At 53.5% G+C, this 24,147-nt stretch overlaps 2 protein-coding genes across 7 annotated transcripts in view; both read right to left on the bottom strand.

Moving 5' to 3' along the window:
- SLC38A8 (solute carrier family 38 member 8) overlaps positions 1-6,422 on the bottom strand; it is a 35,930-nt gene extending 29,508 nt beyond the window's left edge. For 2 of the 6 annotated variants that reach the window (XR_010152655.1, XM_016930263.4), the window contains exons 1-3: positions 5,624-6,422; positions 5,004-5,089; positions 4,425-4,615 (exon numbers count right to left, since the gene is read on the bottom strand). Coding sequence is in view for 5 of the 6 variants with exons in the window: in XM_016930263.4 (XP_016785752.1) it covers positions 4,425-4,615; positions 5,004-5,089; positions 5,624-5,775 (429 nt within the window). In the remaining variant the exon portion in view is untranslated. Of the gene's footprint in view, positions 1-4,424; positions 4,616-5,003; positions 5,199-5,565 lie in introns of all 6 variants that reach the window. The other 4 variants (XM_063797872.1, XM_063797871.1, XM_063797874.1 and 1 more) reach the window with 3 other exon arrangements.
- Positions 6,423-14,655: 8,233 nt separating this feature from the next.
- MBTPS1 (membrane bound transcription factor peptidase, site 1) overlaps positions 14,656-24,147 on the bottom strand; it is a 63,543-nt gene continuing 54,051 nt past the window's right edge. The window contains exons 20-23 of the mRNA XM_003315210.7: positions 21,575-21,706; positions 20,195-20,321; positions 16,895-17,025; positions 14,656-15,538 (exon numbers count right to left, since the gene is read on the bottom strand). Coding sequence (XP_003315258.1) covers positions 15,342-15,538; positions 16,895-17,025; positions 20,195-20,321; positions 21,575-21,706 — 587 coding nt within the window. The 3' untranslated portion in view covers positions 14,656-15,341. The remainder of the gene's footprint in view (positions 15,539-16,894; positions 17,026-20,194; positions 20,322-21,574; positions 21,707-24,147) is intronic.

The raw sequence follows: 24,147 nt of genomic DNA on the forward strand, positions 1-24,147 counted from the left end.
ATCCATCCAACCCTTCCACCCGTGCCTCTGTGCGGCCATCCATCCAACCCTTCCACCCGTGCCTCTGTGCGGCCATCCATCCAACCCTTCCACCCGTGCCTCTGTGCGGCCATCCATCCAACCCTTCCACCCGTGCCTCTGTGCGGCCATCCATCCAACCCTTCCACCCGTGCCTCTGTGCGGCCATCCATCCAACCCTTCCACCCGTGCCTCTGTGCGGCCATCCATCCAACCCTTCCACCCGTGCCTCTGTGCGGCCATCCATCCAACCCTTCCACCCGTGCCTCTGTGCGGCCATCCATGCAACCCTTCCACCCGTGCCTCTGTGCGGCCATCCATCCAACCCTTCCACCCGTGCCTCTGTGCGGCCATCCATGCAACCCTTCCACCCGTGCCTCTGTGCGGCCATCCATCCAACCCTTCCACCCGTGCCTCTGTGCGGCCATCCATGCAACCCTTCCACCCGTGCCTCTGTGCGGCCATCCATCCAACCCTTCCACCCGTGCCTCTGTGCGGCCATCCATCCAACCCTTCCACCCGTGCCTCTGTGCGGCCATCCATCCAACCCTTCCACCCGTGCCTCTGTGCGGCCATCCATGCAACCCTTCCACCCGTGCCTCTGTGCGGCCATCCATGCAACCCTTCCACCCGTGCCTCTGTGCGGCCATCCATGCAACCCTTCCACCCGTGCCTCTGTGCGGCCATCCATCCAACCCTTCCACCCGTGCCTCTGTGCGGCCATCCATGCAACCCTTCCACCCGTGCCTCTGTGCGGCCATCCATCCAACCCTTCCACCCGTGCCTCTGTGCGGCCATCCATCCAACCCTTCCACCCGTGCCTCTGTGCGGCCATCCATCCAACCCTTCCACCCGTGTCTCTGTGCGGCCATCCATCCAACCCTTCCACCCGTGTCTCTGTGCGGCCATCCATCCATCTTAATGGATCAGCATTTTGAAGCAAGTTGCAGATCCCAGGGTACATCCCCTGCAATACTCTGGCGTGCCTACCATGCATTAGAGCTTGATGTTTGTTCATTCACCGGCCTTTTCTCTTGTAGGGTGAATATTTACATATAAAATGCTCAAAGTCTTAAGTGTATTGCTGGAAGATGTACAATGCACATGTGCCAGCCAAACTGCTACCCACAGGCGGAACATCGCCACACCCTGGACGGTGCCACGAGTCCCACTTCTGTCTCCTTCCCATCCCCAGAAGAAACCACTGGTCTAGTATTTTCCACCTTTATGTAATTCCTGGCTCCTCCCACTCCATCAAGCATGTGTGATTGATCCGTATCGTGCGCACAGGCAGCTTGCTTCTGTTTTTGCTAAAAGGCCATTGTCTGAATAGATCATAATTAGCTGAGCATGGTGGTCAAGCATTCCACATCTAATCCCTAGAGCCTGTGAACGTGACTTACTGGGAACAGTTTTTGCAGATGTCCACAAGGAAAATGTTAATTAAGTGAAAAAGGGGTTTGCCTCTATCATTAAGGATCTTGAGGTGAGGTCATCTTGGATCTGGTGGGCCCTCAACCCATTGAGGTATGTCCTTGTAGAGACAGAAGGGAAGGAGGCAGAGATTGGAGTCCTGAGGCCATAAAGCCAAGGAGCACCTGGAGCCACCAGGAGCTCGAAGAGCCTTTGGAGGGAGCGAAGCCCTGCTGACACCTTCATGTCAGATTCCTGACCTCCAGAACTGTGAGAGAATACATTTCCAGTGGTTTAAGCCCTACGTTTTGTGGTAATGTTATAGCAGCCCTAGGAAACAGACACGTGCAATTGTAAAATATTGAGGGATTTCTCCAATGCCCTCTCACCCACGCTCTAAGCTCCCTGAAGACTGGGTGGTATCCTTTTTTCTATTTTGCCCCAGAGAAGGGCCTGACAAATGCAGACACTCAGAAAACATCTGTGGTTGAAAGGCAGGGGGGCCGGGTACGGTGGCTCATGCCTGTAATCCCAGCACTTTGGGAGGCCAAGGAGGGTGGATCACCTGAGGTCAGGAGATCGAGACCATCCTGGCCAACACAGTGAAACCCCATCTCTACTAAAAACACAAAAAACTAGCGGGGTGTGGCAGCACATGCCTGTAGTCCCAGCTACTTGGGAGGAGGCTGGGCAGGAGAATCGCTTGAACCAGGGAGGCGGAGGTTGCAGTGAGCTGAGATCATGCCATTGCACTCCAGCCTGGGCAAGAGAGTGAGACCTTCAAAAAAAAAAAAAAGGGCAGGGGAAGGTGTGGGGGCAAGGAAGCCTCACTGGTGAGCCATCCCTGGAGGACAGGGTCACAAGAGGGACTGAGCCTCCAGGCAGCAGAACCGCAAGGAGCCCCGGCCGCCATGCCAGACCCAGCCCCTCCACAGCTCCCAAGAGGGGGTTTGCCCGTTTTCATCAAATGTCTCCCATCCAAGTACTAATCGCGCCCGACTCTGCTTAGCTCCTGAGATCAGATGAGATCGGGTGGGTTCAAGGTGGTATGGCCCTAGACTGTTTTCATCAAATAGCACTAAACCGCCAACCCTAACGAGTCAAGCTTCCAACCTCTGCCCACTGACTTCACATTTAAACGCTCCCCAAGCAGAAGCCTCACCAGCTAAGTGGAGGATAGCAGCCTCCCCCAGATCTTCCATCATTCACAGTGACATCACTCCAGCCCCAACTCCATCTCCCCGGTAGCCCTGGAGGCTAAAAGGAACAACTTGGGGTGGCGGGAGCTTGTCAAGAGCCAGGCTGGCTCCTCTGCTCTGCCATGAGTTTCCATTTATTCATGTCAGGGTTCCCTTCTCCTCAAGTCTGCTGAGTGAAGGGATCTGGACCTCATCCTAAGCAAAACAAAACAGCTGTTTCCCCAGAAGCGAGTCACAAATGTGGTCTCAGGCCCGCCCAGCCCTGCAGGGCCAGCATCTGCATTTCAGCAAGATCTGTGTGAAATGCCTGCACGGTGCTTGTGGAACAGGGTTCCCACTCTCTGGCTCATGGCCATTCCTGCTGCCCGGGGATTGGCCACATCCCTACCCCCAAAGCCCCACCTGCCCCCTGTGGCTTGAGATGGGGCTTCTCCCTCACTGCTGTAATGGCAGCCTTCCTGACACACTAGTCCAAACGCAGGCGTGCTGCCCCCTCACGTGCACCTCAGGAAGCTCTTACCATTTCCAGTGGGGCTCAGCGCAAAGGTCACCTCCTCCGAGAGGCTTCCGACCACGCCGTGTCATATCATCCCCCGATCCCCAGAGACACATGACCCTCCCGGCATGATCCACCATCTGAAGCTGATGACATGCATCTTGTCTGACTTCCCATTAAAACAAAGCTCCATGAGGACAGGGACCACACTTCGTCATCCATCCTAGGCCAGGCACGGGGCAGGAGCTCGGCCAACGCCAGGGGTGGCATGGGTTACACCCGACACTAGTTTCCAAAAAGACCCGAAGAGCCTCAGGGCACACAAACCGTTGGAACTCAGCCATTATCCATCAGCTGCCATAAGACGTGTGAGATAAAGCCGGCCAAAGAGCTTACCACAAAATGCAGCAATTCATTCCATCAGCCAGGGAAAAAGGATCTTAGAAAATAAAGCTGTGCTCATCAGTGGCTCTCCTACAGCAAAGAGAAGAGCGCGGCGTCCGCACTTCCCCAAAAGGGAATCCTGGCTTTGCACCCGGTAGGCAGGAGAGCCGAACATCCGACACCAAGCAAGGCCAGCCCGGCTCTGTGTGGGGAGTATGGGGGTGTCACACCAGTTTTAGGCTCAATCTGCACACAGGAGTCCAGCTTTGTTTTTGTGTGTTTAAGACAGAGTCTCACTCCGTCGCCCAGGCTGGAGTGCACAGTCTCAGCTCACTGCAACCTCCGCCTCCCAGGTTCAAGCGATTCTCCTGACTCCGCCTCCTGAGTAACTTGGATTACAGGCGCCCGCCACCACGCCCTGCTAATTTTTGTATTTCCAGTAGAGACAGGGTTTCACCATATTGGCCAGGCTAGTCTTGAACTCCTGACCTCAGGTGATCCGTCCACCTTGGCCTGCCAAAGGGCTGTGATTATAGGCACGAGCCACAGTGCCCGGCCCAGCTTTAGTTTTTGAGCTAAGACCAGCAGGCAAGAAAGAACAGCTGGCCAGGCAGGGCGCCCAGAGAGGTTCCTTCCCTGGTGAAATGCCCACTTCACAGACGGAGCTGCGATGCCTGTAGCTCCATCCTGGGAGCTGTGTATCAGATGCCACCAGCGCCCACGGGGGATATTCTCATCCCAGGGCTACAGTGGGATTATCTTCTCCCCTCATTAGCTGAGCGGGATAGAAAATAAAACCCCGAAGCTACAGCTTACAGGACACGCAACTCCGCAGAAGCAATGCGAGGAACCCCACCCAGAAAAGCCAAAGCCACCACGTACCCGTCCCCAGGACTCACTTCCCGGGGACTTACCAGCTCCACCAGGAAGGCAGGGACCACTCCGCCCGCTTTGGAGAAGGCCCAGGGGAAGTTGAGCAGGCCAGCTCCCAGCGCGGACTTCATGAGGATGAAGACAGCGCCCATCGAGGACAGAGTGGCAGCAGCCGTGGCAGGGTGAGGCTTTTCTGGAAGGCCCCTGCTTCCTGGGGTCTGTCCCTCCATGGCTAGAGGCGGCAGAGGGGTGGAGAGAAAGCACAGTCTTCACACTTTCCTCCCTAAGTTCTAGGTATCCTTATTTCTCTCCCCCACTCAGTGAGAGCTCCCTGAGCCGCTCTTGCCCACTTCCTTAGCGTCAGCTCCCCCTTTCCAAAGGGTGCTGCTTGCATCTGCCCACAACTTCTAGTCCCCCTTCGTCTCCCATTCCCTACCCACATTATTCTCACTCCTGCCCTCCCACTAGACCCCAAGGCAACCTCACCCCTTCCCCCTCCCTCTCTTCTCCCAAACCCCCAACCTTCCTCATCCCCATCAATCCTCTCCCCCCATTCCCATCCACCCCTTTGCTTCCAGCCAAACTTCTGTACAAACAGACCCCCAGTCCCTGGTCCTTACCACCAAATCCAACTTTTAAGATGCCGGACAGTCTTTGGCTGTTGGGGATGGGACTCGGGCTTACTCCAGGTGGCTCAGTTGCATTTCTTGGGGCCAGAGGGGTGGGAGAAGCAAGATTCGAGCTTGTCCAGGGGTGAGTGAGTCATTAACTAACGAGCCCTAGCGAGTATGTGTCAGGGTCAGGCCCCTCCACACCTAAGAGGACAGCAACAAGTGGTCAGGGCCATGGGTCTCAAGAATATGCAGCTTTTGAGACTTCTGACCTGAGCAAGGAAGGCTTAAGACTCCCGCCTCTCCCCAGCCCCCTGCAGGCCCGGCCCCGGGGGTGGAGCTTTCTCAGCTGCCCTGGAGGGTGACAGGGAGCTCAGCTGGGAGCCACACGGGGCAGGGGAGCAGGCATCATGATCTCATGGCAGCTTCTGCAGCGCCTCCGTCCTCACATGCCTCTCCAAGGTCCCCAGCCCAAGGGAGGGGGTGTGAAAAGTGCCCTGAGCCCAGCCTCCTCCTCTGCAGAACAGGCTCCACCGTCCGCAGGTGCTGCCTCCAAGGTGGTTTCCTTTACCTCCTCCGCCCAACTCCAGCAGGTGCGCCTCAGAGCTAATCCCGTGCACACGAGTCACCTGAGACGGGGCTTGTTGAACGCTTGGGGGAGGCGGCGGCTGCTGGTCCCTAGGCCATGCTTGAGTGATGACACATCTCTCCAAACTGATACATGGTCAGCTAAGGAGACAGAATATCGGAGACGGCCCCATTCCGGAAAATGCTGGCACATGCAGCTGAGATCTAGAATTTGACTGTTTATTCCTGGAACCCAGGCTCCCTCTCACCCGCATTCTCAAACTCCAGTTTGCATCAGAATCCGCTGGAGGGCTTGTTCAAACACAGACCACCAGGCCCCAGCCCATGTTTCCGACTGAGTGTCTCCGGGGTGGGGTCTGGGCACCTGCCTTTCTAACGGGTTCCCAGGTGACTCCAATGCCGCTGGTTCGGCCCCTCGCTGAGAAGCACGGCTTTCAGTTAAATATCCTCAATGCCCAGAACCCCTCCCCCCGCTGCATCTAATCAGTCCTTATCTGTCCGACACCAGCTCAGCCCCAAAGGCTGCTTTTTGATGTGGTTTCTAATGGTCTCAACCCCGACTCCTGTTACCTCCTGATGAGCAGGCAGGTCCCAAACTCTGTGGCTCACACAATGGCTGCTCCATAAATGCCCAACCAGCAGAGTCAGTGGCTGGCTTCTCAGCAGGGGCAAGTGAAAGGGAGCCGGGACTGCAGTCCCAGAGCTCAAGGCTGGACAATGACCCGGATGGCATTCATGCCACTGCTGCATAAATGTGCTGCTGAGAACCTAGCCTGGATGAGTTCACGCGGATTCCTGAGCGGGTGTCCCCACTTTTCCCCCCAACTCCCACCCCGCACCAAGCAGGAACTCGGCTCAGGCAGGTGGAGCACGTGGCTCAGAGCATCACAGCTGGCAAGCAACAAGGCTGGGATTCACCCTGAGTCAGGCTCCTTTCAGGGGCTGTAATGTCACACGGCCTCCTGCCCCACGAGGACTCTGACAGTGCCTGAATGAGTGTGTGAGAGAATGAATGAATGAATGAATACACAAATGCCAGAAAAGACAGGAAAGGAAACTTCGTTTGATTGTTCCCCTGTATTACGCTCCTGAGGCTGCCAACACAGACTCAGGGGCTTAGAACAATAGAAAGTTATTCTGTCATGGTCTTGAAGGTCAGAAGTTGGTCAAGGTATAAATGGGGACATGCTCCCTCCGGAGGCCATGGAGGGCGGATCCTTCCTGCCTCTTCCAGCTCCTGGGGGCCCAGGCACTCCCCGGCTTGTGACTGCATTGCTGCCGTCTCTGCCAGCATCATCTTCCCAAGCTTTCTCCTCTGTGTCTTCTCTTTTCAGAAAGGCGCACCCAGATAATCCAAGATGATCCCATCTCAAGATCGTTACTTATATCTGCAAAGACCCTTTTTCCAAATAAGGTTAACAGTCACAGGTTCCAGGGCGTGGCATAAATCTCTCTACTGGGGGCCACCATTCAGCCCACTACACCCCTCACATCTGAGATCTGTTTGAGTTCTCATCAGTCATTCAACAAACACTGAGTGCCTACTGTATGCAGCCACTGGAGCTCAAAGGTGAAAGAGAAGGCTCCTCCAGAGAATAGGACGGTCCCGTGGGGAGCTCAAGAAGAGACAAGCCACCCAAGCCCAATGGGAGGACCGGACTACGAGACCCAAGAATGGAGGTGAATCTGGAAGGGCTTCCTGGAGAAGGTGTGGGGGCTGAGGGGATATCTGTGCACCATTGGTGAAGGGCTGGATGTTCTGGGAAGTGGAGACTCCCAGTGGCAGGTGCATGAGCCAGTGCTCCCGGGAAGGGCCCCGGGGACTGGGGTTCCCTAGGATAGAGACCTAGGTCAGCGCTGAGCTGGGAAAAAGCTTAAACTCTTGTGTCCCACTCCCTGGAGGGTCACTAAACCATGTGGAGATGGCATTGGACACAGCAGGGAAGGAGGGGGCTGCGGGTGACACCGCAGGCAGGGCCCATGCAGTACCCAGGCTGGGAGAGGGCGGGGACCACACGCAGTATTCACACAGCTCTCCGAGGCCTGCCAAAGAGGCCAAGTCATTCCCGCTTCCCCCCAAATCCAGCCTCCTGAGAAAGGAGATAAAGGGCCCTTCATCAGCGGCTGGGGGCTTTGCAGTCCTTAATCTCCGCTCGGGGGCTGGGGGGACACTTCCCTGTCCCTGCCGGTGGGTCCCTCATTAGCGGCCCATTAACGTGCATGACTTAGAAATTGGCCATTGGGCTGTGAAATTCCAGGCAATGGGGAAAACCTCTTAATTCGGAGGGGCTTTGATATCCACTCTCTGCCGGCATCACAGGGCTGCGTGACCTTTCCCGAGCTATGGAGGGGCGCCCTACTGGGCTGCATCTGCAGCCGGTGGGCGGGTGGGCAGGCAGGCGGGCGGCCACCCTCTGCTTAGTCGGCCCAGCCCACCCAGACCTGACACTGGCTCCAGTGCAGCAGGAGCACGAGGAGGCCACACGGAGGTGCCCGTGTGGATGCTGTCGGCCGTGGCCCACGCTGCACACGGCACCCTGCACAAGAGCGCCCAGCCTGGGGTGGCCTCTCCCCCCTGTGCTGCGGGGACCCACCTCACCAAGGGAGCTCTTGAGGACCCCAGAGTCCGTGTCAGGTGACAGGCCTAGGAACTTTCACAACTAAGTGTCCTCTGATCGTTTCCCAGACCTTTCTGCTCATGTCCGTTAGAAAATTCTGGAGAGGCCCGGTGGCTCACACAGAGGCAGGTGGATCACCTGAGATCAGGAGTTGGAGGTCAGCCTGGCCAACATGGCAAAACTCCTGTCTCTACTAAAACTACAAATATTAGCTGGGCGTGGTGGCAGGCATCTGTAATCCCAGCTACTCAGGAGGCTGAAGCAGGAGAATCACCTGAACCCGGGAGGTGGAGGTTGCAGTGAGCCGAGATCGTGCCATTGCACTCTAGCCTGGGTGACAAGAGCGAAACTCCATCTCAAACAACAACCACCACCACCCCAGAAAATTCCAGAGAACAAATGACGGCAGGCCTCAGGAGCTAGCCAGCTGCAGCACACAGTATCGTCACCCTGGCTCTGGGGTCTCAGGCCTGAGCCTCATTCGAATCACCTGTGAAATGGGAGGACACAGGCGCCTGCTCTCTGGGGCTGTCAGGAGGGGCCCGCGGACGGTGTGCACAGCACAGGGGTGGCACGTGGCAGCTGCTGAGGTTGGAACAGAAGTGTGTGCCATATTCCATTATCCAAATTTCCGTTTTCACTTGGGTCCAAATCGGAGCTTCTAGAACAGTATCCTGAACCTTAGCTACACGAGAACCGCCTCGGGACTTCCTACACTACCGATGCCAGGCCCACCCGCAAAACTGCACATTCAACTTGCCTGGGACGGCACTAGGCGTCAGAATTTTTTTTTTTTTTTCGAGACAAGAGTCTCACTCTGTTGCCCAGGCTGGAGTGCAGTGGCACGATCTCGGCTCACCGCAACCTCTGCCTCCCGGCTTCAAGCCATTCTCCTGCCTCAGCCTCCCAAGTAGCTGGGATTACAGACGTGCACCACCACGCCCAGCTAATTTCTGTATTTTTAGTAGAGATGTGGTTTCACCATGTTGGCCAGGCTGGTCTCGAACTCCAGACCTCAGGTGATCCACCCGCCTCGGCCTCCCAAAGTGCTGGGATTATGGGCAGTCAGAATTTCTACGAAGCTCCCCCAGGAGGGTCTACCGTGCTGTGAGAGTAGAGAACCCAGTTCTTAGGGCCTCCCGCTGACCCTGCTGTCCCCGAGACTGAAGCCCCTCCTTTCTCCGAAGCTCTCAGCCCTAGGCCTGGCCCACGAAGGCTGCTTAGTAAGCAGCGCAGCAAGCCCAGTATGTCGGAGCAGAGCCGGCCTCCAGCTTCTCAGATGGTGGGAGGGGCCCCACCTGCAGAAATTACCAGGGACCAAAAGTCCTCAGATGGGAGACAGATGTCATAGGGATAGAGAAACTGCTTGTGGTCGGTGAAATGATGGCCTCAAAGATGTCCTCATCCGAACCTCCAGGCCTTGTATGTTACTCCACATGGCAAAAGGGGCTTCACAGATGAGATCGGGGACCTTGTGGGGAGGGGACCCTGAGCTATCTAGGTGTGCTCTATATGTAATCAGTGTCCTTCTAACAGGGATGCAGGAGGGGCCAGAGGTCAGAGAGGAGACAGTGGTGTGGAGACAGCAACAGAGGCTAGAAGGGTGTGCGTGGAAGACGGAGGAGGGGCCACCGGATGCTGGGAAAGGCAGGGAAATGGGTTCTCACCCAGGGCTTCAGGAAGGAACCAGCCCTGCCAACACCTTGATTTTAGGCCAGTGAGCCTGAATTTGCACTTGCAAACTCTGGAACCGCAGGAGCATAAATACGTTTTAAGCCACTAAATTTGTGGTAGTTTGTCCAGGTGGCAATAGGAACTACATACACCAGCATCCTGAATTCCGATCCTTGGGCAGTTCCGAGAGGACAGGCTGGTGGGCTCCCCCTGGGCTCAGCAGCAGAGGCTGGATCCCTCAGGAACACAGCCACAGGGCACAGGCCTTGTCACATCCCGCGGTCCCCGCCTGCGGGCTGCTTCTCCAGAGCTGTAGTCAGAAGACCTGCTCTGGGTAAAGCAGTAAAGGGGTGAACTGTGGGAGGGAAAGGAAGCATCCTTTAGGCTCTCTCCTCCTGCCACTGTGTCCAGTGGAGGAAACACTGGGGGTGCTGCGGGGGGTGGTCAGCAGCCGACACAGGGCTGGGGGCAGAGGGCAGGGAGGAGGACGTGGTGCCAGGGCTGAGCCCGCAGGGTCTTCATCCAGGGGGTTCTGACCACTTGGGTTCACACTGACACTGGGAGTCGGAAGGGCACAAGAACCTCTCCCAGGTTCTAAGCCAGGGCTCCCAAGGGGGCCGCCGGTTGACAAGAATCTCCTGTGGAGGGAGCGTGTTAAGAGTTAACATGACATAAAATTCACTTTTTTTAAACTCCATTCTGGGGCTTACCATTTTAAAGTGTGCAGTCCAGTGGCTTTAAGTAGTCACAATGTTGTGCCAGTATCACCACTATCTAATTCCAGAACATTTTCAACAGCCCCAAAGGAAGATCCCTTCCCCTAGCTCGTGGCAACCACGAATCGACTCCCTGTTTTTGTGAACTTTGTTTACTGTGGAGACTTCATCACACATGACATGGCCTTTTGTGCCTGGCTTCTTTTACTCAGCATGTTCCTGGGGTTCCCCCACTTGGGAGCATGTGTGAGAACTTCGTTTCTTTTTGCGGCCGTGTTCAATGGCATGGAGAGGCCACCTTTGTCCATGTGGCCATCACTGCTAGATGTGTGGGCTGGCCCCGCCTTCTGGCTACTGTGAATAGTGCAGGTGTGAACTCCACAGAGATTTTTGTTTGAACACCTTGTTGTCAGTTCTCTTGCGTATAGGCTGAGGGACTGCTGGGTCACAGTTCCAGCAGCTGTTTGCTCTTGGGAGCTTTTAAGAGAGATTCCTAGTCCCTTCCCAAGGAACAGATGATCTAGTCAAGCTGGGGTGAGGCCAGGGATCTGTATTTCTAGGACACTCACCTGCAATGCCTTCTTGTTACCAGCAAATGAAACCATTATTCCGTGAGTTAATATCCAATTAAGGGGGTGGTGCCAGCCACTTTTTTAATGAAGAATTTCAATATTTCCCTAGAAATGTCTATCTAATCTGTATATAAAATGGGAGACAACCCTTTTGCATATCCTTGACTCTATATTTTGTGTCCTGTGAAATCAAAATCTATGTTAACCCTCCCGTTATTTCCAGTAGGCAGCACCCTCCGCCCGCCATGGGAGGCAGGCAGCCTGGCGGTGAGGGCTTCAGAGCTCAGGCCCAGGGCAGACCTGGGTTTTCTCCTGAGAAATGGCTCCGAGAGCCCTGGGCGGGATCATGCCCATGAACCATTGGCCTGAGGCACAGAGACGACCGCTCAGCAGGTCCCAGGACTGTCGCTGTGGGCCAGGCTCACCTACTGTGTGTGGCTTTCCCGGGAGGTCTCCTTGGAGCCATCATATGTGGGACACGCTCTGCACGGAACAGACAAGTGTGTGTGCAAAGAAAGATCTAGACTTGAGTGTCCTATACAGGGGAGGGGGCCAAAGGGGGAGTCACTATTTGTATCTCACCTCAAAGGCTCCTGCAATCGGGGCCACTGCCTGAGTCTCTAGAGAAAGCCAGGGCGAAGGATGACATCTGGCCCCTCTCACGGTCCCCAGGCCCCCTGTGAACCCCAGGTGTATCTGTGGTTGTGGCTGGTTGGTCTTTTTTTTGTTTTTTGTTATTTTTTTGTAGAGACAGAGTCTTGCTTACTTTGGCCAGGCTGGCCTCAAGTGATCCTCCTGCTTCGGCCACCCAGTCTTGGGATTTCAGGCAGAGCCATTGCCAGCTGGCCTTTTCTGGCTTGTTAAAAAGATGTAGCTGTTCACTGGGACAATGAGAGCCTGTGCCAGGGGCAAAAAGGAATCCTTTCGAAGGGGGGTTTGGCCCAGCCCAGGACCACGAGTGGGCCTAGGTGACAGAACGTGGCCTCAACCTCCAGGCGCGTGTGTCCCTGTAATGGCTGACACCGGCGCTGGCTGTCAGGCACATGGCTAAGCACATGGCCTGGGTGACACCATGTACCAAACACACAGCAGTCGGTGGAGTGAAGGCCCCTGGCTAGGGCCCACAGCAGGAGTGGCCGGGCTGAACTGGACCCAGGCAGCTTGAGTCTAGGGCCAGGGCCATGACATCCTCTCCAAGACCTCCAAGGCAGACCCCGGAATCCCACGGCTGCCACCCAGCAAAGGGGGCGTCCCTCCAGGGCCTCTTCTGTTGGGTGGCACATCTGAATGCCAGACTCAGCCATCTCAGCAGACCACATGGATCCGGTTCCTCCCGGAGACCTAATTCCCTTTCTACATAAACTCTCCACCAGGGCGTTCTCTCTCCAGGCTCACCCTCACCTGCTCCTTCACTCAATCCTCCCAGACTCTGTCCCAAGGCCCCCCAGCATCTGGGTATCCTCCTGGTGTGTCACTGTCCCTTTAGAGAGAGACAGACAGACATGGGACATCACACAGACACCAGCAGGAGAGAACAAGGGTTAAGTACACAGGTTTTGGGACTGAGGGCAACATGAGTTCAAATTCTGCCTTGGCTACTAGTTGTATGACTGGGCAAGGGGATGAGTGATTCCCGGGCTTCTGTTTCACCTGTGTGATGGGCCCAGTGATGCCCACCTTACAGTGTGTGGGGAATGAAACAAAAACACATGTTGTAACTAGCACAGCATGCCTGGGCACACAGTTCCTCACGACATCATTCCGGCAACTGGACAGAAAGGTCCTCGCCTTCTGGTTTGAGGCAAAACCTTTAACATAACCCTGTCCTTTATGGTCCTGAGCACCGGACGGTGAGTGGCCTGCACCTGTAGAGACCTGTGAGACGAGAGGCTCCAGAGCCAACAGCATGCAAGACCCCCATGTGGGTAAGGAGAGCGGCTCAGAGCCACAGCCACCTGCTAAGGACAGCAGGGCTCCTGAGTGGCAGATGCTTGCAGCCCTCGGGCTGCTTGTGAGGCCCTACACCCTTGGGACAGGAACGAATGCCTCACGGGACCTCAGCAACACATTCGGATTCTCGAAGCAATGTGGGCAGAGTGCAGTGAGAGCCGCAAGGTGAGCACGTGACCTGCCGGGGACGAAAAGAATTGCAAGGGACAGTCGACCCAGCGGCTACTCCCCTGCGTGGGCCGAGATGTTTTCTGCCCATGACCTCAGCAGCACCCTTATCAGTCCCCGCACGGCCTCTGCCCTCCTTCCCAGTCACCCTCGCCTTTGCTGTGCGGGCTGGTGCTCAGCCAGTCAGCATACAACACCCTGTTCAGGTGGGGATCAACGATTAACAGGCTGCCTGGGATCAGGCAATGCTTTCTCCAACATGACCCCTAATGCACAAGCAACCGAAGGAAAAAAAAAACAGAAAAAATGGACTTCAAGATGAAAACCTTTTCTATTTCAAAGGATGGCATCAAGAGAGTGAAAGGACAGCCCAAAGGACAAGAGACAATATCTGCAAGTTCCATCACTGATAAGGGACTCGCCTAAGAACTCCTACAATTCAATAAAAAGACAACCCAAGTAAAATATGGACAGAGGCTCTGAACAGACATTTCTCCAAAGACGACAGACAAACGGGCAACAGACACATGAAAAGACACTCAACGTCGTGAGTCTTCAGGGAGGTGCAAGTGAAAGCTGCAGTGAGACAGCGCTGCACACCCACCAGGATGGCTAGCATTTGTAAGACGGGGAACGGCAGGTACTGACGAGGATGTGGAGAAAGGGGGGCTCTTGCACGCTGCTGGCAGGAATGCAAGATGGTGCAGCGGCTTTAGGAAAAAAGTCTGGCAACTCCTCAAAAACTTAAACACAAAGCGGTATTTCACACATAGGTACACTCCCAACAGAAAACAAACAAACAAACAAACAAAAAAACGTCGCACAAACCCCATACCCAAATACTCAGAGCAGTGCTGTTCCCAACAGCCAAAAACTGGGACCACCACAAACGTCCACCAGCTGAGGAAGACAGAAACACAACTGGTCTAGCCACACCACAGGACACTGCTCAGCCACAAGCAGGAATGAGTCTTGATACCTGCTACAGCGCTGGTCAATGAACCCTGAAAACACGACACTGAGTGAAAAGAGTTGAACGCCAAGGACCCAATCGTACTGTGCGATCCCACTGAAAGGACATGTCCAGAACAGGCCGATCCACAGAGCAGCCCGGCCGCCGGCAGCCTAGGGGCAGGTGATGAACGCGGGTGACTGCTGGTGGGAGTGGGGTTTTTCTCTAGGGTGATGGAAATGTTCCGCAACCTGCACAGCCTTGTGAATACACCAAAAACCACTGCGCTCTACACTATAAAGTGGAGAATGTTATGTGAATTACGTCTCAGTGAACACAAAATTAGCAGGTTGATTCAGAACCCATTCCAGACCGTCATCAAAGAGAAATGGGACAAGTGGAAAGAGTCCGTTACACAGTATCTTTAAGCTTCAGACGGGTAATACATATTTATTGAAAATTTTCTTCACCGACAATGGTGAAATCAAGACCTCAAATTACAAAACATGGTGGCAGGTGATACTTACAAAAATAAAGCGAAGGTCTATGTTTCACAGATTTGTGCATGTTTCCTTCAAATCTCAGTCTGTACTGTCATTAAAAAGATCACGGAATCTATGTTGTTCCTCATGATGGAATAGTAAAAAAACTGCATTCCACTGACAAAAAAAATAGCTTTGCTTCCAAATAGCACAAGTCTTTAAAGTGACTTTTCCCAACAATAAATATAGAAAATAGCCTTTAACAAGCGTATTTTAGCTTGGTCAGGGTTGTATCATTTGTTTGGGAAGTACATCCTTCCCCTGCAGTCAGAAGACCCCAGACGGCCTTTCCAGTTCTCCCGAGTCTTTGGTGCGCACAGCTGCCGGCGGGAAGTCTCACTGGCGGCAGAGCCACTAAGTCCCTCCTGACGGGACCCACAGGATTCTTCTCGATGTACCAGGAGCCTCTGCCCATCACAGGAGGGCAGGCCCACGTAGAACAGACTCTAACAAACCTGCAGCTGGAAACTGGATCCCTTTTAAACCAGCCACCACCACAGCTCGGCTCACCCACCAGCGCCGTCCATGAAGGCTCTCTCTGGCCCTCACGCTCAGCCAGGCTGCCGGTCACACCGAAGGGGTCTTTGGCGGGTGAACCTGCTGCATGAGCTGCGGGCGCTTCACCCTGGGCTTCCTCCGCTTCGGCCTGCTCTTGGCCTTGTTGATTTGTACCACAAAGAAGGCCAGGACCACCATGGCTCCCAGGAAGGCAAAGACAGGAATGGTCTGGCCCACCTCCTGGTTGTAGCGGCCAGGCATGATCCCTGTAAGAGGATAGCCGGTTGAACAGGCAGGAACGCCACAGAGATACCATGACGGCCTTTTTCTATGACAGCTGGATTCATCAGAAACTAAATGCGAGCTAATTTCACTAGCTGGGCTTGCAGGGCGTACATCATTTTTAAGCCTTAGCTAAAGTAACCCAGGCTATTAATAAAGAGTGGATGAGAGCAAAGAGCAGCCACTTCCTGTGGGGTGGAGGCTCGGTGGATCTCTGCTGCCCTTCCTCCCTGGGATCCTCGCAGACGGATGATCAGGCCCAGCTATGCTTCTGTCACAACCTACCGAAGGGAGGCCCAGAGGCGCTCTGTGTTTCTCTAAACACAAGGGAAAATGGGCACGTCTCTATCCAGGGGAGAAGGAGGGGCCTGTGGTTCCAGCTGAGTGGGAGGAGGAGAAAGGGGGCGTGGTGGAAGAAGCACCGCTGGCAGTGCCCCACCTCTGGGAAAGCCCTTCATGGAGGGGACGTGTGGCTGAAAGCCAGGAGAGGCCATCAGAGGACCCTGGTTCAGTCAATACGACTGGGCAAGGCCAAGGGCTCTGGAATTTACCTTCAGCGCACCCCATGACCTATGCGCAAGGCCCTCAGGACCCTGGCACCACCACGCGGTGTCCAGGGCTGGACTGCACAGACAGGGGTGCCCCTTCCTGATCCCATTTCTGGACAATTCCTGGAACCCAGAGAAACTCCTCTTGGTAGCTGTAAACTCTTTGGAAGAGTACAGGGGACGCTAGAGCAAAAGAACTGCCCAGGCTCGGCTGGAAAGGCCTGGTACCAATTGCCTTGGGTAGTGGAGAAGAACCTGCCCTAGGCAGTCTATGTAGCCAGTCAGGATGCCCGGAGAGACAGACAGGATGAGACCACCTAAGGGACACACCCCCAGCTCAGTCAAGTCCCTCCCAGGGGGGCAGGGCAGAGAACTGAAGGGGCCTTCTGGGCTGAGGGCTGGGAGCCAGGGCGGCTGCTGCCATTGGCTGGGACCCAAACCAGCAGACAGGCATCCTGTAAGGGACATAATAGGTGGCTGGCAGAACTTTCATAAAGAGCGTGCAAGTTACTTTGAACATGTTTAAGTAGATCACCCAGCCATTGTAAAATAAATTCAAATGTGAAAATCTAGGTAGCATTTTCTAAGGGAAACAACCATCTCTTAATCTCTCAGGGCTGCCCTTGTTCATGCTAGTTTGCGCCACAAAAGAAGCCAAGAGCCAAGGCCACCACAGCTCCCAGGAAGGCAGAGACAGGGAAAGTCTGGCCCGCCTCCTGGGGGAGGGAGGGAGACTCCTTTGAACAAAATACAGGATGGCTGAGCACAATCACAAAGCAGCCGAGAACTCACCTCCAGGAATGTCCCAGGCGCCACTCTCTCCAGGGGACAAGGGCCTCACTTGAGGGCGATTCGATCGAAAGTTGGGTAACACCACCTTGTCCAGGTCGATGGAGAGTAGCTTCTGATGTTTCCAAAGGTTACTTCAGGAAAATGGATTAAAACAAAATAAAAATAAGCCATTGTACTAGTCTAGGTACTAGTCTAGGAAGTTCAACTGAAACTCAAGACAGAGCAAGTGATCTACGGGGAGATGTGAAATGCTATTTGCGTCCACGGCCACCTAAATGCCACTGACAGCAACTGTGGTGGCCGTTTCCACGTCCCGAGAGAGAAAGATCAAAATCAAGTCCCTGTTCATGAGATTCTACTGAGTTTACAATATGACCAGCAGGAGCCTGTTTTTGCATAAAGCTAAACATGACCAAGCGCCTCGGGAGGACACTCCAAGCGAGGCCCTGGAAGGAGCCTGTCGGGGGGAGGAGCTGAAGCCTGCTGAGTGGACCTGAGCCTGGTGCTATCGAGGTCCTCTCCCTAAGGCCTGAAGCACTCGGAGGCAACGGTGACTCCACAACCACTGCATATAAGGAAGTGGGCAAACTGGTGCCGGGAACCAGACAGCATCTTTGTCTCTGAAGAAACCACTGTCTCCAGGGAGAATACGAAACATACAAGGAACCAACAGTGGGAGAGAGTCTGAGCAGCAAAACGTGGGGTCCCCATCTGCCTTGCCTGCAGGCGGGGGACGATCAAATGAACGTGTGCGCTTTCTGCACTCTGTGGTGCACAGTATCATTATTAACTCTGGGATCTGAAAAACTCGTTCAGGCCAATACAACTTAGACCCGAAGAACAGAGAGAGGTTGATACGCTGGCAACAGCAGCACAGAGCTTGGGAGGACACCGGAGCTAGAGCGGAGAGCGCGATGGGAAAAACACTACTCTGGCTTAAGTGAGGGGGAAGAATACAGTAAGTTTGCAAATTAAAATTTCTCTATTTTTCTGTTATTTATTCATTTGGAAACTGGCGGCCTGTCTCTTTCACTTTGGGCAAGTGAAAGCAAAGACGTCCAGTCCTATCAGCAATTAGGCTGAAAGTCAACGCCAAGCTGGCGGGCAAGGGCTGGTCTGAGTCGAGGTTCCCTAGGCAGGCAAGAGACGACTCCCACTCGATACTCCCAGCTCGGCAACTGCCTGAATGCCAATGAGCACTCATTATAACCCGCCCTATTTTATAGGATTTAATTTTACACTTCAGGCTTAATCAGTCTGAAAGTTAAACTGACAGTGTTAAGTTACGGAATCAATGACATTTAGGCTTTATGACTTTGTAGCTGAATATATATGGGCTATATTTCCATTCTAACAGTGATATCCTGTTCCAGAATCTCATTCTTTGGTGATGGCACTTTCTAGTGGAGCAGTCATGGTAACAGTCCACACCCATTACCATGTGGCTGCTTTACAGCATACTGACGGAAGGACTGAGGAGCCACCGGAGCAGGGGTTCCTCTTAGGGAGGACGCTGACACATCCACAGCTGCCCTAGGTATGGGCACCTGATGCCAACAAAGAAGCTCAAAGCGCCTCTCCACTTCACAGATGGAAACCTGCCCCCAGCACTGGGCTGACAGCATCTGGAGCTGTCTCCTGGTCTCAAATCTCTTCTGGAGACTCAGAATATGCGTCGATCTAGGTCTCTGGGGACCGAGAATAATTTTCAACAAGATGTGAAAAGCAAGATAAATGTAAAACCCAGCAGCGTACTGAGAAGAAGGAATTACTGAGTGATTGTGAAAATCGAATTCCAGGAGCTGTCCATTATCAACATGCTGGATGGGCCGGTGCAGCATGTGATGGATTATTTGATGTGAACAGGTAGACAGCCAAGGATAGAAAGGATATTGTTATCTGCTTCAAGTCCTGAACAACACTGTGGAGAATAATTGGGTTTCTGGAACTTCAGCTAACACTGTTCACTGAGTATGAATTGCTGACCATGGCTGGAATATAAACGCTGGTTTGAATGCTAGGCTAATAGAAGGTTATAAATAAATAAGATGCAAAAATGGAAACTTATCAGAAATTTTTAAATGATGAGATGTGAACTGGAATGGAAAAGTACCCAGTGATTAAGGTTCAGGAAGAAAGCTACTGATGAGACAATGTGATGATTCTACCATTTTCCTGTGTTCTATTAAGCATATTCGAAATGAAGACATATGGTCAGTGCGTGGTGTGTTTGACACTTTCGGTTTATGATGAGGAGTAAAGGCGGAAGGCAGCCTCGCCACCTTCACACGGGCACTCTCCTCTTCGCCTTACAGGACAGAAGGTGGCTGCTGTCCCTGGCCCCATACCATCACTGGAGGAAAAGAAGGCAGGCAGGGGGCCTGTCAAGAGGGTAGCCTCCTGCCTGAGGGGCTGGGGAGAGGGGCCGGGTACCAGGCGGCCAGGGGGCCTCGGAGGGCAAGACTCCTGCTTGATGGGGTAGGAGGTGTGCCTGCCCGGCCAGGGGCACAGCTCTGACAGCTGTCCCTGGCTTCATCCCCTTTCTTAGGAGAAGCTCCCCCTTTCTTCTTATATTGTCCTGTTCAGGCCAGGGACGTCACAGAAAAAGTAAGGGGGTGGGATCTGGAGAAAAAGGGGACCAGCCATGCCGAGCTGGTCCTAGCCACAGAGGGAAACAGCAGGTCCACCTCAAACACTGGGTACGGAAAGGAAACGATGCAAATGAAGAAGCCGAGTTAGACAGTGAGCTGGAGAAGGGATCCAGGCGGCACTGCACACAGGAGTGTGGAGACAGCAGCAGAGGTCAGAGCCTGCCATCGGAGGCGGGTGCTTTCACCCCCAGTCACAGTCAGCACAGGAAGTAATGACACAGAAGCATGCTCTTCTTGGACAGGCTGCAACCGCGGCCCCCGGGGATGACAGAAGAAGGGAACTATCTGTATCTTATCATCAATGTCTGAAACAGGGAACACACTGCAGCCGGCAGCTCTCAACTCCCCAACCACAGGACTCAGAGCTCCAGCTCCCATGAAATCACTCTGTTGGATCACAGCTTTTTAAAAAAGAATTAACCAAATGTAACAAAATGCTAATTATCCAAAGCACTTCTTATGCAGGATACCACCAAAGAGCCTATTTCCAAAGGCCAATACGAGGTTCACTAAATAACTGTCGCAAATGACAAGCTTGAAGATCTGACGATTCGATAGTGATGTCAGTAAAATTCCATTTTCTCCTATAAGAAAAGCAATGACTCACAAGCCCCGTGGAAAGAGTGGAAGGGCACAGGCGGACACTAACCTGGGCGCCGTCTCGTTTAAAGGCTGTGGCTTGGCCCAAGACAAGTGTGGACAGGCTGGCAGAGGCCGAGGTTTTGGGTCTCCCAAATGGGCCTCCAGAACCTTGGAGTACCGATGAAGATGGTTTCCTGTGGTTAGCAGCAACATCAACAAAAAAGAAAATCATCTCTATTACTAAAATGCAAAGGAAAAAGGAGGGCCTTATTATGAGTTTGTCTGCTTTCCCACAACACAGCACAGAGCCCCTGTGCTCTATTAAGCTATCCTCCATGAGCTGCAGGAGCCACGCCTGATTGGTTCCTCCCGGACAATGTGTGTTTCCACTGCTGAAGGTGGGTGAGAAAATCAGAACCGTTCCCTTGAAGATGGGCAGATGTGTGCACAGCACTGGCTGGTCAAACTTTGCTGACCACCACTGACACACGCAAGGCTACACCTGCGAAATCTAAGCTACAGACCGGTTTCATGGAAAAAATACTTCTCTTCTAAAATATTTAATTCTCTGGCCAAATAAAAAACCACTCTGCATTTTCAAAATTCTTTCTATTTCTTAGATCTGCACCATTGTGCCAACCACATGTAGCTATTGAGCAACTGAAATAAGGTATCACGTGTTTAAATTCTAATATTCTTCATGTCTTGGGCTCAAGTATATTATTAAAATAGTTTCATCTGTGTTTCTTTTTACTTTTTAAACGCAGCTCCTGGAAAATTTTAAATGACGCCTCTGGCTCCCATGAGCCTTCTACGGGCAGCGCTGTAAGGACCAGCACACCAGGGACTTACAGGCACTGATACCCACCCCACTAAGTGCCAAGCAGCTGGGGGCCCCACGGCACCAGCACAGGCCCCAGAGGCGGGTTGAGGCTCCACCACCACATACCGCCCAGGCGATCTCAGGCAGTTATCTAATTTCTCTCAGCTCTCATTTCCTCATCTGGAAACTGAGAATAATAATATCTATTTTCACAGGATTACTGAGAGGGGACAGTGAGGTAATCCATGGGAGCATCCCAGCCTGCTGCCTGGGACCTAGCAAGTGCTCTAGAATGTTGGTGATTCTTCCTGAAGATCTGTAGGAGCCACTGTCCTCACCTGTGGGAGCGGGACGGTAAACACACTCAGAGGGGTGTGAGGGTCGGGGTGCACGTGGGAAAGCAGCTGCACACTGGGTCCTCGATCATGGCCCTCTGGGGACTAAGGATGGCCTCTCGGCAGGTTAGAGCCGCCGAGTGCTGGTCTACCTGCAGCCATTACGAAAACTGCTCAGCGGCGCACACAAACTGGCCCCACTTGCTGGCAGGCACAGCCACTGGCTGAAATAGCGTCATGTTCAGCTGGATCCAATTCCCTCCCCAAGGCATCCTGCCCATCCACTCACCTTCCATCCTCTCTGGAGTGACTGAGCCTGCTCCACTGGGAGGGCGCTGGCGGTTCCCAGAGTGACTGAGGCTAGGCGGTGTCACCCCATATGACGTGTACTGGAGGAGGGCATCCAGAAGCCAAAAGCAGTCTGCGAAGTCAACAAGCCTGTTTAGGAATTCCTTTTTTTTTTTTTTCCAGACACAGTCACGCTCTTGTCACCCAGTGCAGTGGCGCAATCATAGCTCACTGCAGCCTTGAGCTCCTGGGCTCAAGTGATCCTCCTGCCTCAGCCTCCCAAGTAGCTGAGACTGAAGGCACATGACACCATGCCTGGCTAATTTTTTATTTTTTGCAGAAATGGATCTGGCTGGTCTCAAACTCCTGGGCTCAAGTGATCTTCTTGCCTCAGCCTCCCAAAGTGCTGGGATTATAGGTGTGAGCCACCACACGTGGCCCGGAATTTAGCTTTTAAGAAGAAATCTCTAAAGGAATTTTTTTTTTTAAGTTAGTCCCCAAAAGTGGGGGAAATGGGAGTTCAGAAGTCACGAGTTTAGGTCAAAGTAAATCCAACACGTTCCAGATTCCCCTATTCTCATAAGACATGCATTCTCAGTGGCCCAGCCCAGCCAGATAAGCACACACAGCCATGACCTGACCAGGGCTCCACTCCCAGTGCCCCAGGGCTCCAGGTGGTTAGCACCACTGTCCACCAGGCTGCACCAACTGCTTGAGTGCCACACTCAGCTCCTCATGGACGGGGGCAGAATGGAGCTCATTCAGAGACAGTGAGACCATGTGACACCCATTGAGAAAAGAAGGGCCTGAGAGCGGGGTCTCAGGGGCAACAGGGAGAGGAGAACGGAGGGCCATGGCTCCTGCTGCGTCCCAGAGGCTCTCCTGGGGAGAAGGAACTGTACTGACACCCCAGGGGGTGGAGGCAAGGCTCAACACCCATGCAGCATCTGTTCACTTGAGCTGGGCTTCGAGTCGGCAGGGCCCTGACCACTGGAAGTGTGACAGCAGAGAAAGGGCAATTTGTTTTCAGGGACACCTCAGAGTCGAGGCACTGGGCTAGCAACAGCCCCGTTCACAAAGGATCCTTTCTGAGAGGGAAGGCGCAACCTGGTATTGAAACCTGGAGCTTCGGTTTCCATCTTGTTTCTCCTGTGTCTGCCCCTTCAAGTTCCACTAACATCAACCTGGACTAGACAAGATCCGTGTGAGAAAAATGCCATTAAGTACTTTCCTCTCATTAAAGGGCACTTCTGGTCAAGTGCTTAATGCCCCTGAAAGATTAAAAAAGCTGCCGTTTTAAATGTAAGGCCTAGGACGACCCTCTCGGGCATTTACAATTTAATAAAGACTCTTAGCAGGAGATCTCAGGTCTTAAAATCTCGGTGGAAATAAAACATTAACCTCCTTTAACTGTGACTTTAACCCTCACTTTTAATTTTAATTTTATTTTATTATTATTTTTTAAAACAGTGTCTTGCTCTGTCACCCAGGCTGGAGTGCAGTGGCACGATCTTGGCTCACTGCAACCTCTGCCTCCCGGGTTCAAGCAACTCTCCCACCTCAGCCTCCCAAGCAGCTGGGACTACAGGCACACGCCACCATGCCTGGCTAATTTTTGTATTTTTAGTAGAGACGCGGTTTCACTGTGCTGGCCAGGCTGGTCATGAACTCCTGACCTTGTGACCCACTCACCTCGGCCTACCACAGTGCTGGGATCACAGGCGTGAGCCACCGCGCCCGGCCCATTTTTGATTTTTAAAAAGACCCATCCCAGTCTAGGGATTGACATAAATGCCAGGAATGTAGTCAACTTCAGCCTGAAACGGAGGGGCACACACACACCTCTCAGTGCACGCTGTTAGGGCCTCATTCTTGTCACTCACCACCCGCCCTGTGCCTCGAGTTCCCCAGTGGTCACAGCGCATTAGAAGGTTGCCTTTCAGTCCTGGTGTCATTATCGTCTCACCAGGTAAAAACATGGAGCACTTTTACCATTCTTTCTCCCCTTTACAAAATGAGAAAAATAGTCTGTGCCCAACCTCAAGCCCCCAAATCCAAAGGATGCATCGAGAGACTGACAAAGACGCGGAGGGAAGAGGACTGGTATGCCCATTTGCCTCCCCTTCACGCCTCAAGATAACAAACGCTCTTCACTGATAAAGGCTAAGAAAAGCCCGAATTCCAGGTCTGGAAGGACAGCCAAGAGCCAGCCCTCCAGTAAAAGAGTGAGTCAGACCAGAGAAGGGCGCCCCCTCGTGGCAGTGCCCACAAAGTACAGGCAGCACGGGGTAGGAAGCCTGGGAGGGGCAGGCCCCAAGGAAGTCAGGGAAGGGGCTCTCCACCAGAACGCGGGATCCCGCCTCGCTGGCCTCAGGAAGGTGAAGATGGAGAAGAGGCATCATGGCCCGAACAAGTAGCTTTGTTTTGCTTATTAAATGTGTGCAGACTCAGACACCTATCAAAATATTCCAAGCAATCAAAGCGACTGCAACGTCTCCAGCTGAGCCTGGCTCAAGTGAACAGATGTCGGCTGATCTGCCAGCATCTCACGGGCGCCTTTCCAGAGACAAAGGG

This window comes from Pan troglodytes, chromosome 18 (assembly GCF_028858775.2).
Source record: "Pan troglodytes isolate AG18354 chromosome 18, NHGRI_mPanTro3-v2.0_pri, whole genome shotgun sequence".
Classification (NCBI taxonomy): domain Eukaryota; kingdom Metazoa; phylum Chordata; class Mammalia; order Primates; family Hominidae; genus Pan; species Pan troglodytes.